This window comes from Chaetodon trifascialis, chromosome 19 (genome assembly GCF_039877785.1).
Source record: "Chaetodon trifascialis isolate fChaTrf1 chromosome 19, fChaTrf1.hap1, whole genome shotgun sequence".
NCBI classification, from domain to species: Eukaryota; Metazoa; Chordata; class Actinopteri; order Chaetodontiformes; family Chaetodontidae; genus Chaetodon; species Chaetodon trifascialis.
This window is the reverse complement of record NC_092074.1, coordinates 18,178,260-18,191,021: the sequence shown is the minus strand read 5'-3', so window position 1 is coordinate 18,191,021 and position 12,762 is coordinate 18,178,260. Positions and strand designations below refer to the sequence as shown.

General features: G+C 41.2%; 2 protein-coding genes across 2 annotated transcripts; both read right to left on the bottom strand.

The window, feature by feature from the left end:
* Nucleotides 1-239: 239 nt before the first annotated feature.
* akirin2 (akirin 2) lies at nucleotides 240-4,990 on the bottom strand. Its single transcript, XM_070987157.1, has 5 exons — nucleotides 4,481-4,990; nucleotides 3,758-3,892; nucleotides 2,640-2,789; nucleotides 2,485-2,556; nucleotides 240-1,434 (listed from the first exon to the last, which is right to left on the bottom strand). The coding sequence occupies exons 1-5, from the start codon at nucleotides 4,650-4,652 to the stop codon at nucleotides 1,424-1,426; spliced, it is 540 nt and encodes a 179-aa protein (XP_070843258.1). The 5' UTR covers nucleotides 4,653-4,990; the 3' UTR covers nucleotides 240-1,423.
* Nucleotides 4,991-7,097: 2,107 nt separating this feature from the next.
* Nucleotides 7,098-11,727, bottom strand: cnr1 (cannabinoid receptor 1). The gene is made up of 2 exons (XM_070987740.1): nucleotides 11,019-11,727; nucleotides 7,098-10,186 (listed from the first exon to the last, which is right to left on the bottom strand). The coding sequence occupies exon 2, from the start codon at nucleotides 10,139-10,141 to the stop codon at nucleotides 8,732-8,734; it is 1,410 nt and encodes a 469-aa protein (XP_070843841.1). The 5' UTR covers nucleotides 10,142-10,186; nucleotides 11,019-11,727; the 3' UTR covers nucleotides 7,098-8,731.
* Nucleotides 11,728-12,762: the final 1,035 nt, after the last annotated feature.

The window sequence follows — 12,762 nt, the reverse complement described above, 5'->3', positions numbered from 1 at the left end:
ACATAACCAGCAACGTTTTAGATGAAAAAACAAACAAACAAAACAACCTTAGTTATTTATGAAGGGTTTAACGGCTTAAACTCGGGAAAACCGCATAATCATGGCAGCTGGATGAGGGTTTCCTTGACAACGTAATCATTCCAAATTGTACCCTGCTAAATTCTGATTTGCGTAAAGAAATTAACGAGTTCCGATTCATAATATTACACAAACAAACGAGCTTCTGAGATTTTTTTTTTAATATGTCACTCCACTGAATCAAGTTTATGCAGGTGCATATTTTCTTTTTATACAATGTTAGATGCGTTTATCTAATTGGCAATAGCAAATATAGTATATAGCAATAGAACAGACAATTTAATTATTTTCAGTATTTTGAGTCACATGTATATTTGTACAGGACGCCTGTATTCTAGGTTTTGAAGCCCACCGAAAGGAGAATTTTTTAAAACCCATGATTCTTAGGTTTAGCTCGAGACAGAAGCCAACAACAATAAACCTGCCCGTTGAGTGACTCCCCACCTGCTGTTGGTGTTACACCTTCTGCTGACTTTGAATTATTATGAGTAAATTCTTAATTCTCCTACTATTTGAGCTGTTAAATCAATGCTCGCTCGCTTCATTGTGAAGTCAGATGCCTTGCAGAAAACAGCAGCCTGGAGCAAATCTCTACAGAACAAACACTGATTTGCTTTTGTGATCCCTTCAAAAGATGTCGTGAACTGTGGAGACTCAAGCTCATCATTGTTATTTGAAAAACTACGGCCAACCCGAGCAAACGTTGTGTAAACGCTTTATTCGTTCACTTTTCTTGAATCAAAGCCCCTTTATACCTACAGCAAATAAGATCATGAAATTTTGATACAATGAACAAAAGTCAAGCAAAAAAAAAATAAAAAATACAGTGTATACAAATGCAATAGCAGTAACTGCCAGTACAGTTTAAAACGATGCAAAAAAAAAAAAACAGTCAAGATGCCCGTGCCTGGGATCCAGGCTGAAGGTTGCCGTGGTTTGCTCGTCAATGTTCAATCCCTTTTTCAAAATGTACACGTAGAGAAGCTGCACAGCTGACATCCTCCTCTGTGAAAAAAAACTACATTTGACAAAAATAAACTCAAAAAGGCAGAGTGCGTGGTGGCACTCAGCCTTTTAACAAAGGCATCAGAACAAAGCCAAATAAATATTGACACGGCAGTTAAGAGGCCACTGGTAGAGTCAGAGAGTCCTTGAACAGGTCGGCAGCAGGAAGCCCTCCTAACTCTGGCAGACACAGCAAACGTGGATGCCACTAACTGATGCCTGAGGCAGTGAGTCGACATAGAGGCGATATGGCACAGCTAGGAGAAAAGTCCCACTAGACCCACTGAGTCCCTGGAGTAGTTTGCAGCAAATGGTATTCCTGGATATCACACGCTGACACTCAGGAAACATCTGTGGAGGACAAACCGGACGACATCTTAATATTGACAGGTGTCATATCAGGAGATGACGGCTTTAGAGCTCTGCACTGTGACTGTTGAAGGAGTGTGGGTTAGCCGACCGTCGGTCAGGACAGACCAGCACCTTCTGGAGAAACAGAGTTTATGTAACTTTATGGAAATGTTGGATCTTTGTCTTTTATTCTTGGAGATCGTCCTCATGTACACGAGGCACCCATGCAAGAAGCCACTCTCATTGGACAGCCCTGTCTACCTCGAGGTTGAATGAATGAATTTGAGAAGGCTGTTCTATAATATTATTACTTATCACCACAGCTTATAGTTTGTCCTTGATTTATATGAGCATGGTTCAAATGAAAGTTTAAGTCAAACTGTCTCAGTTTTAGCTGATTTACAGTAGTGGGTTACAACTTTAGTAAAATTTGGACCACCAGGACAGTGGAAGGACATATACTGCTTTTATAACTGACTCTAAACACTTAGAGAACTGCTGAGCCTTGAATAAAGTTTTCATTAATGCTGACCCGACTCAGCGGCTTAACTTGAATTGAATACGCTAGCATAAGCTGATTGTGGGGTATTATGACAAATACTGGGGACATTAACAACGCTGCATTTCTTACAGGATAAAGCATAAAAAAGGGTGTCATGTTACAGAGTCAAGTCCCCTTCTTTGCACTATTACATTCTCCTGAACTCCAATGCTGTGAGTTCAGAAACTCAGCCACACATTAAACAGCAAAAGCAAGTGTACTAAATAAAACAGAAACACTAAACACTAATCAATAAGCAAAAATGTTTATCTAGTTTTTATAAAAAATGGAATTTCATTTGAGTTAATAACTTGTACTTTAAAGTCTTTTCCATTCTTAAATGTCTGTAGTTAATAAGGAAATGATGTCTCAGGCTTTTAAATCAGCAGATACAATGAAAATATGCTTCCATTCATATTTTACAATTCATTCACTATGGGACAAACCCCCACAGCAAGGCACAGACCATTAATTAGCTACAAGTGTAAAGCAATAATAAGTGTACTCACAGCTAGCAGGCTGCTCTCCGAACCTTCGCATCAGCTGGTCATGCGTGAACTTGACGAATGCATCATATTGTTCTGTTGGAAAAATAAACACTTATTGGCACTCATTATGGAGTACTCAATACAACCTGTTTTCTCTGGCATAAAAAAAAACATACCTGCAAGCTTTGTCGTCAGTATCTCATCGTACTCCTCACGGATTTTGTCCTCTCGCTCCTTCAGTAGTCTTTCACAAATCATCCCAACCTGTCTGAGGGAGAACAAAGGCTGCTCTTTCCTGGTGGGAGATGAGGCACCTGAGGACATACCTGTTAGGACAATCAATATCACACAATTACTACAAGACAGATGACACTGAAAACGACAACAGTACTGCAACTTGTATGGTGCACACGATCTGCAGAATCATTTTCTGTCCAGCTCAAAGACAGCAGTATAATTCACTCCCCAAGACTTGACAACTTTCCTTTCTTGTTTTCCCCATTCAGGTTTGTCGGGTTCTTTCTCAGTTGAATCAATTTGCACATTTGCTTGTGATGTTTTCACGTTAGTCAAACTTGTCACCCCACACCAAACTTGCTCTGCCATTGTCTGTACAACAGAGAGCATGTGAGTTAACACATCAACGTGTGTGTGTGTGTGTGTGTGTGTGTGTGTGTGTGGTGTTTGGTTATGGTTCTGACTGTGACAGCAATACTTCAATATCACTAATGCAGTAAGAATTACGAAGAAGTTGCACATTTTGCTGTTTGCCACCTTTTTATGTTAAAAAATGGTTGTCACTGATGGCAACCAAAGGCCAAGAATGAGCTGTCAATTTCTCAAACTCATTGGCAACCAGGAAACTATCGAGCCATGCCCATTTATCTGCTGCACATTCCTTTACTAGTTCACAGAGTGTGCTGACTAAAATAATAATTGCAACATAAGAAAGTGAAAGGATAAGGATGGCTTTCCATCGCTACTACTTTTTCATCGTTGGGGGTTTAATAACACGCAGAATCAAATTACGCTCCAAGAGAAAACGGCCAATTAGAAGGCAATGTCACACTGAATTATAAAGTGAAGACAAAAATGGCCGTTCAGCCTGAACATCACACAATGAACTTGTCATTGGGTGAGCTGATCGGTAAAATGACTGACATACACCAACTGCATTCTTCAGACTCATAGACTGCAGCTCACACTGTCCTTTAAATTCTGAGCTCAAGTAGGACGTTACTGGATTTATGAAAACTATAAAATAATCTCATTAAGATGTGTCACTGGAGGTTACCCGTTAGCGCTGATCCACTGTGAATGTTCTGCAGGTCTAGAGGACAGCAGCCCTCGGCCTGCTGGAAAGCACTGTCCAGGTGTCGTCGTTTCTGCAGTCGCTTGTACTCCTGTTTGATGTTGTGTAGAATTTGCTCTGAAACATGAAAAAAAAAAACTTTTTTTGCTCAATCATGCAAGTGACATCTTCACACAGAGACGCTGAATTTAAAGAGACAAAGGCACAGCAGCTTTCGATTTCATGTGGCCTTGCTGCACCCTGGTACATCCTGACTTCAGACACTTAAAGAGACAGTTTAAATCTCTCCAAAACTCCTAGAACTTTAATGCAAGTAGCAAAATCTATCTATTAAATACACAACAGCCACACAAGGCTTAGACAAATGTTTCCTGTTGTTCACACATCTTACTTCCCCAAACAACTGTAAACTAACACTAAAAAGAAAAAAAGTCACATTATTTCATAAAATCTGCTGCACAGTGTATGCCGAATTCACAAATGGGTAATAAGAATGCATACATACTGTCTATAACGTTAACAACAACAATAATGACTTAATTTGGCAAAATGCATACGGAGTTTTGTTTAATCCACAAGACGGACACCGGTATACCTTTGGGGAGATGCTGATGGCATAAACGTAAACTGGTTTACAAGTAGGGCTGGTTTTACCACACTGAACTAGAGTACATTTAAATATAAAATTGTGATTTAGATTCCTACCTGTCGTGAGTCTGGACGACACCTGGCCGAACGGTGAGGGCTCCATACGCAAATATTTCTGTGGCGAAGAGACTGGAGACATGACCGGGGTGCACCTCCTTCTTTTAGGCGAAGCCGAGTTCATTAACGGATCAAAGTCCAGTGTCCTTTTCAGGGTAGCCCCACAAGCCATCACGCTAAATTGTGTCTAAAGATCTAAAATCGAAAACCTAAAATTCCCGGTTATCCAGGAGAGTCACTGACCTGGGCCCAGGTCTGTGCTACTAATGCTAGCTCACGTTAGCTAGGTCAAATGGCAGTAGCGGTTACGGGCTTCAGACAAATACGTGCTCTTTTCGTTTTTCGCTGCCTTCTGCTGATAAATCTCATGGAGTTTAAATCACCGAGTATATCTTGAAATAGTCTGGATATACTAATGGAGAGTAAAATTGGTATAAAATCAGATGGTAGCAGATTTTGCGGCTCTACTTCCGATTGCCAACTACAACGGCTCAGACTATTCTACCTTTTATTCTGTTCTATTTGATCGGTTACGAGCATGCGCAGGAAAACCGTCTGATGCTGGTACTTGTAGTTTTCGTCCCAGTCATGCCCATTAATTTATTATCTTGAACACTACATTTCCCGAAAACCTTGAAACTGTGCTTTTTTTCAAATTTGTTTTTCGAAATCCAAAAACAAATGCCCCCAACCACGGCGAAGTTTCAGTTTCACTGAAAACGTTTACATTAAAACAGTGAAAAGGCATTTTTACGCAGCCGCTTAAGTCCGTAAGACTTTTATGCTTAGAAGTTATTGTTAAAAACTTGAATCAATCACTTTTGTTTCATCTCTGACCTTATTTTTTGTCCTCTCCTTAGACAAAGCACCAAATATCTAAAAATACTTTATCTAATAAAATTAGTTGTCTGTGGATCATGTTCAGATTTTTAGCAGGAAATTAAAGTTGTTCACAATCGAAATACTTCTGCTGTGGGGTGATTGGCATATAATTAAGTACAAAGTATGATGATTTAGTATTGATCAAAAATAAACTGCTTAATAGACATGTGCTTGGACTTCCCAAAGTTTTCTGTGGTTGTAAAACTCCCTGTCTACCTTGCAGTTTTTTTATTTGAGACAACTTCCCACCCCTTGCACACACACACACACACACACACACACACACACACACACACACACACACACACGCACACACACACACACACGCACACACACACGCACGCACGCACACACACACACACACACACACACACACACACACACACACACACACACACACACAAACAAACAATTGCAAACATTTGTCTTCCATCACTACCACATCCTCACCCCTGTACACACACACACACACACACACACACACACACACACACACACACACACACACACATTGAACTGGACAGAAAAGGGAAGAGGAAGTGTGAGCCACTGGTATCTCAACACTTCTTCTCCAGCCAAAAAAAAGACAATATTACATTAGACTCTATTTTTTTGTGGCATTATCCTCCAAAATTGAGCAAGAAAGACGACAATGTGAACAATATTATATTTGAGCTGTAATTGCCATAAGCCATGGAAAACTCCTGCATCATGGTTTCAACTAGCTGAAAGAAAAGATCATTTTATCAATTATTCTGCCAGCTGTCTTCTAACTTATTCACTTGACATTAAAAATGTAAGAAAATGGTGAAAAATGTCTCCAGTAGCTTCCTAAAGCCCAAGCTGAAACCCAAAGATTTTCAGTTTCCCTTCACATAACATGGATGTGCCTCTCTAACAGGAAGGTGTGGCAGCCATTGTTTTTTAAATTTATTTATTTATAAAACCCTTAATGGCAGCATGCTATCATTTAACACAATTATGCCTGTACGTCAGTTTGAGACTATGATGACAAACTACTCCACACTTGAATGTAACTGTTCTCAACTGTGTGTAAATAAAGCTTGAACACATGAGACAAATAAAAGAAGCAATCACTCAAAACTGAGATCTCAAACCGGGTAATGTTTAGTCATTTAGTCAAATGAATTAAAGATTATAAAAATAGTTCATTCATTTTGAGTCCGTTCGTTGACTAACTGTGATGGCTCCAGTCCCAGCCTATGTTTATTTATTTATGTGTTGTATTCAACCCTAAATGCAGCCTTTCTCACACAGTAGGATAAACCTGCCTCTCGTAGATTGGAGTATTTGGCAGAAGAATCAAGAAAATCCTGTTGACATCTGTGTGAACAGATGCTGCATTTTTCCATGCCTCTAAGCCAGGAGATGAAAAGAACAGAGCAGATGTTGCTGTCGGATGATGATGCTGCTGCGGTGGCCATTTTCTCACAATTTGTTGCTTTCAGGGTTACAAGAAGCAACCAGAGTAATAGTAACAGAGCTCAAATCAATGTGTAGAAATGTCCTCTTCCCTCAACAGGACTGCCTCTATTGACAATAAGATCTACCACAAGGGGGCACTAAAACATCACTGATGGCTTCGGGTTGCCTCAGCTTCCTCTCTCAGTTGCTGTTCCTCTTGAATCAGTGATTGTTGGACAAATCAAGCAAAATGTGCTGTGGCCTCCGGTTTCCCATCATCAAATAATCAATCAAATGACTGCAGGCGAAATGACAACCAGCTGTGACTTTATTCAAAAGTTTGAAAACAGCAATACTAAAAACACTTGACTGATAGTGACTTTTCAGTCGTAGATTCCTCATGATGCCACCACTGTACAGAAGCCACTTGACAGTTGACATTTTGATCTTCAATACTCAATAATACAAGAGGCAGCAAAGCATACTGATAAAACAGCTGTCTGTATAACTTTACACCAAGATAATTGTCTACAGAACAATTGTGCTGAGATTTCTAGATTAAAAGTACTACATCACATCTTCTCAGATTCTTTTGCAAGGTCAGTTGTCGATTCTCCACACAATGCATACACACAGACTTCCATTCAAGTTACCAGCTGATGAAAAGACCCTTGTTTCTTTGTTTAGATAAGTAAAATTAACAGCAGACATATTTTTATTTAGAATTACGCCAAAAGTACTTCACTAGGCCTGTGCATGGGTTGCTTTTATTTTCCAAAATGGTGCCCCGCTGCAACAGTATTGTAGCACTAAAACAAGTCACTGCAATGATCAAAAGGCTTGGGGTTGAAGATATATCACCAAGTCACAAGGTATCACACATATACAAGGCTGAGTCCAGTAAAACCATACATTTGATGAAAGCAGCTATCGGCAGAAGCCACTTCAGTTTGTTGCAGTAGTGACCAGCACGCTGCATCCAAATTCAGTTGTGATGAGTTCAAGCTTTTGCCAAAGGCTTGCTGTTGCTGTGTTGGCTGTAGAACTGAACGAGTCGATTTGAACACTTTATTTTGCGAGAAAGCACTGTACAGTTATTAGGTATACATTAGAACAAAGACACGCTCTAAAGGTCTAACAGCTAGCGAGTAAAGAAATGGACAACAGGGACGATCGTCACTCCGCCACAGAAAATGCCATTTCAGATGTGACATACTCAAAAGCCGTGAATCCATTTATTTCCATCTCATTAGAGTTTATGTGTGACGGTGAGCGTTTTTGTTTTTTTTTTGTCTTGAGCATGAATCACCTCTCATTTCTCAAAATCTCTTCATACATATGCCACTCAGTGAGTGTTGTCGGATGAAATACAAAAATGACATATTTAATGGCAATTTTGGCATTAAACAATCATTTGAACCTTTTTTTAATCACTTCCTCATAGAAATGTTTATATGCAACATGTACATGAAGCCTGCAGAAAGTCAAGGCGTTTTCTTATATTTAATGGTCCAAGACACATGTTGAAGACTAAGTGACACAGTAAAACATCTCGAATTAAAAATGTCAGTAGCCCCTTATCCCATAAATGAAGATATATTGTTTTCAAAACCTGAATTCACAGTACAAAAATATAATATGCCTTCACTAATTGGATATCATGAAGTCTATGGTAAACAGCAGACTTATGATAGTCTTTGATAACCCTTTAAAACTGTGAGTCCTTTCTATGAACTTGCAATACCATTTGGCACTTTGGCACACCATGTACTCACACACTAACATAAAATAATGTAACCACAAAAGCGTCTATGTGAGCATGTAAGTCAATACTTTCAGGAGAGGATTTAGTTTTTTTCTGTGGAATATCTAACTTCTGCTTTACTGCGTTGAATGGCATTGTTTGGGGTGGATGACATTTACAGTTTCCCCCATGATGGCCAATTACACAGCCTCTGCAGAAGTTTCGGTTGACACGGACATTGTTACTTTGGCTATTTTCACAGTGGTTTTCACGCAACTCTCTGCAGCCCTGTTGGCAGAAATGTTGGCATTTCTGTTCTGGCAGTCTGACTCCAGGCTATTGTCCAACTGCTGGGCACTGCCCCTGCAGGCATGGCAGGAGCTGAGGAAGGCGTGCCGGAGGTCCTTGCTCCTCAAGGCGTAGATGATTGGGTTGACAGTGGAGTTGAGCAGGCAGAGCATGCTGCAGAATGCAAATACTGTCTTGATGTCATCGTCCATCCTCCAGAAGAGGTCATAGACCATGATGGCGAGCACTGGGCCCCAGCAGATGACCAGCACCACCAGGATAAGCACCAGGGTCTTGGCCAGACGGATGTCCATGCGTGCCTGCTCAGGGCGTGTGGTCTGCACTTTAGTCCCTTCTGCTGAGTAAACAACCAGGCTCTTCTGGGAGGTGCGGCTCAGCATTCGCACAGCGTGGTGGTGCGCTTTCCACAGGATGTAAATGTAGGCGTAGATAATGAAAAGAACCAGCACACTGGTTACACCGATCCAGAACAACAGGTAGTTCTCATCAATCAGAGGGAATATGTCTGAGCAAACAGAATTGAGACGTTTACAGTTCCAGCCCAGTAGAGGTAGCACTGCGATGACGATAGAGATGGTCCACATCATACAAAAGGCAATGACAGCCTTGGTCCGTGTTACGATGCGCCTGTAGGCGAGAGGCCGGTGTATGGAGATGTAGCGGTCAATAGCGGTGAGGAAAAGGCTCCCCACAGACGCAGTGAACGATGCTGTGACTCCACCCAGCTTGAAGAGAAAAACGTTGGGGCTGTCCTTCCTGTGGAAGACATGGAAGTCCAGAAAGCTGTAGACAAATATGACACTTCCCAGCAGGTCAGCCACAGCCAGACTGCCGATGAAGTGGTAGGACGGCCGGCAGCGGAGGGTGCGGGACTGCAAGATGACGCAGAGCACCACCAGGTTCTCCAGCACCGTGAAGGTACCGAGAGTCAGAGACAACACAGCCACAGCCAGCTGCTGGCTGGGGGTCAGGATCATGAAACACTCCATGTCCATAAAGTTCTCTCCACATTGTATATTGTCAGTCTCATCTCTGAATGTGCTCCTGTTGCCAAACAAGTCTGTGGCATTGGTGGGATAGAAGGGGATGCCTTTGAGGATGAGCTCCTCGTCCGCCGGTACCTTGTCTGGGAAGGAGTTGCTGCGGAAAGCAGATAAGGGCTTCTGCAGAGAGAAGCCCGCCTTGAAGTCTACATCATTGAGGGGGTCGTCATAGTTAGCGTCGTTGGAACCCAAATACTGCAAACCAGATGTAATAGTCCGGAAGGTGGTGTCCGCCACACCGTCCAGCACAGATTTCATGGCTGTGTCTGAGGGTAATACGGCAGTCTAAGACGCATGGACAACCTACAGATTGATGACAAACATTTCAGACATGTTTGAAAACCCTGAAAAAGAATCTTATGCATTTTAGAGCAGCAGTGCAATGTCTGACTCTACACCTTTGAAATAAAAAAAGCCTTGAACATGAGATAACACATTATCCCCATTATGCAAACATTTGTCCAAGCAAATATTTGGATAGATTTTTTTTCTTTGACAGTTTTTGACAGTAGAGTTTATAGAGATCTTGCCTCTGAGAGCTGGTGTACTTATAAATACTGCATCATGCACCCAGTGCCTATCGACACGTGAAATTATTCATCTCTGAGCGCTGACTTTCCAAGAACAGAAAACATGAAGAAACATGAGGCTGACAATGAAAACGCCTCTTTTTTTTCTATCAGGTGCAGAAGCAAACAAAACAATGCAATTCAATGCACTCTTTATAGACTGGGACGCTATGAAAAAAAAATAAATACAGCTAATTGCAATATTGTGTAAAACAAAATAGGCCTACAATGTACGCACTCAAATCTCGGTAGTCTGATCTGCTGTAACAGTAAAGAGGGCTGTAACAGCGGGATAATTGCAATTACATAATTTAGAAATACGCAACACTTGGAAAGTTGTTTTAATATTTGGTTATTTATAAAGTCTGATCATCTGCACGATCGTAGATTTGTCGTTAATCTGGTGTAAAAGCCCAATGCAATCAGAAATCGGCACAATGAAAAAAGAAACACAGATACTTTCATGCAACATACACAAGGTAATGCATTTAAAGTACTGATATAAGCTGGAAAACAATACTAAAAGCCGCAAACAAACATTTGGAAGAAGAAAAGCGCTTCTTTACCTTACATAATTTTCCAAGTGCGCAGAATCGCCCTTTATCGCGCGTTAATCCAAGTCAGAAGCGCATCATCCAACCAGCACAGATCTTACATAAAAGGAGAGACAGCCAGCCTTCATGTGTTAGAATGAAACCACAATTACAATCATAATTTGTAGTTTCTTTTTCAAATTCTGCTGTAACATAAGTTTTAGAAATGTCTGTAGAAGTGATCTTGGAGTGCGCTCCTGCGTTATGGACACAGGTTGTTGCTCCTGCTGCTGCTGCTGCTGCTGCTGGCGCCAGCGGCTCTCCACTCGTTTTTCTCCGAGTCTTCACACTTATGAAGCGTCGCTCCTACAAGCCCCGTCACGTGTCTCCATATAGCTTTATCTGCCCAGCCCATGAGGCTGTCAAGTGCACTGCACAGGAACAAGGGAGACGACAGTGGCGGTGGAGGCTTATGAAAGGATCTGGCTCGAATTCCCAAAGCTCCTCTGAGCAGACGATGTGCTCAGACAAAGAACCAGCATCAACACAGCACAAAGCACACAAAAAGAGAGATTAATAACATCTTAGAATAACCGTTCTTATCATCCTTATTCATGAGGTCATTGTGAACACAATTTCAACATTTTGGACGAACAAAAACTTGCATTTCTCTTAGAAAATCTCCATATGAAGGCAACTTTCTAATGGCTCGCCTTTCTTTTCCACGCATGCAAAGGCAGATAGAGGCTGCAGACTTCATTTACAGTCAGTGCATGCTTGATTATTGTGTGAATAATTAAGCAAAATTGAGACTCCCAGAGAACAGAAAGCAAACCAGTCATCCTCAGATGTATTTCCCTGCTTTTACAAGAGTTTTTACTATGCACATTTCACTCTTTTGGAGTACTTAAGAGCAAGTCATTGTTTGCATTTGGATGAGAATGCAAACAAAAGTGCATTTTAGGAGCCCGATGCTTCATTTATAGGCTACTCTTAACATAAAACTCAGAGGGGCTTTCCTCAGGATAAACCAGTTATCAGCACATTGAATCAGATTACACACCACCAAATTAACAAGTCACATCCTGCTATGCATCACAATAACAAATCTGGCCCTTGCTTGGCCGTAATAAAAACAGATTAAATTCACTGATTATAAATGATCTAATTTCCATTTATTCAGTTGGTCACATCCATGCAAAGATCTTAGTGATGTTTTTTTTCCCCTCTTCTTCACACTGTCTTACACAATGGCAGAGTCAGTGGTCTAAGCCAAGGAGGCAGGAGCTGAGTGGCTGCGCTGTCGTGGTTAAAATCAGAATAGACGCATTAATGTGCCATTCTGCAGCCACAGAACATGAAACCCTTGTGCCGTGTCAGGACTGAAATGAGGCTGTGGCTCTGTCATCATCACAGGTGTAATTATTAATATTGCTCAGCCATGGCTGCTGTCTCTGTCTGAAATGAACAAAATGTTACCGGGCAAAATGAGAGGACATTAATGGTCAAAAAGCGACAGACGTGTCTGAAGAACACAGCCTAGATGTAGTTTTAGGCTCATTTGTCTGTGTATTTATGTCTCTTTTATGACAGCGTGAGCAGGTGAGTCACTTGTAAATCTTCTCCAAGCTGATTCTCATCCATCTTTGGGCAAACCGAGAAGAAGCACATTGTTTACAGTCATGATCAACTGGACTATGCAGATCAAAACTGAGCTCCACACACTGATTGAAACCTGAGAGCAGCCCAAAATAAAAGCCCTCTTCCTCGCTGATAA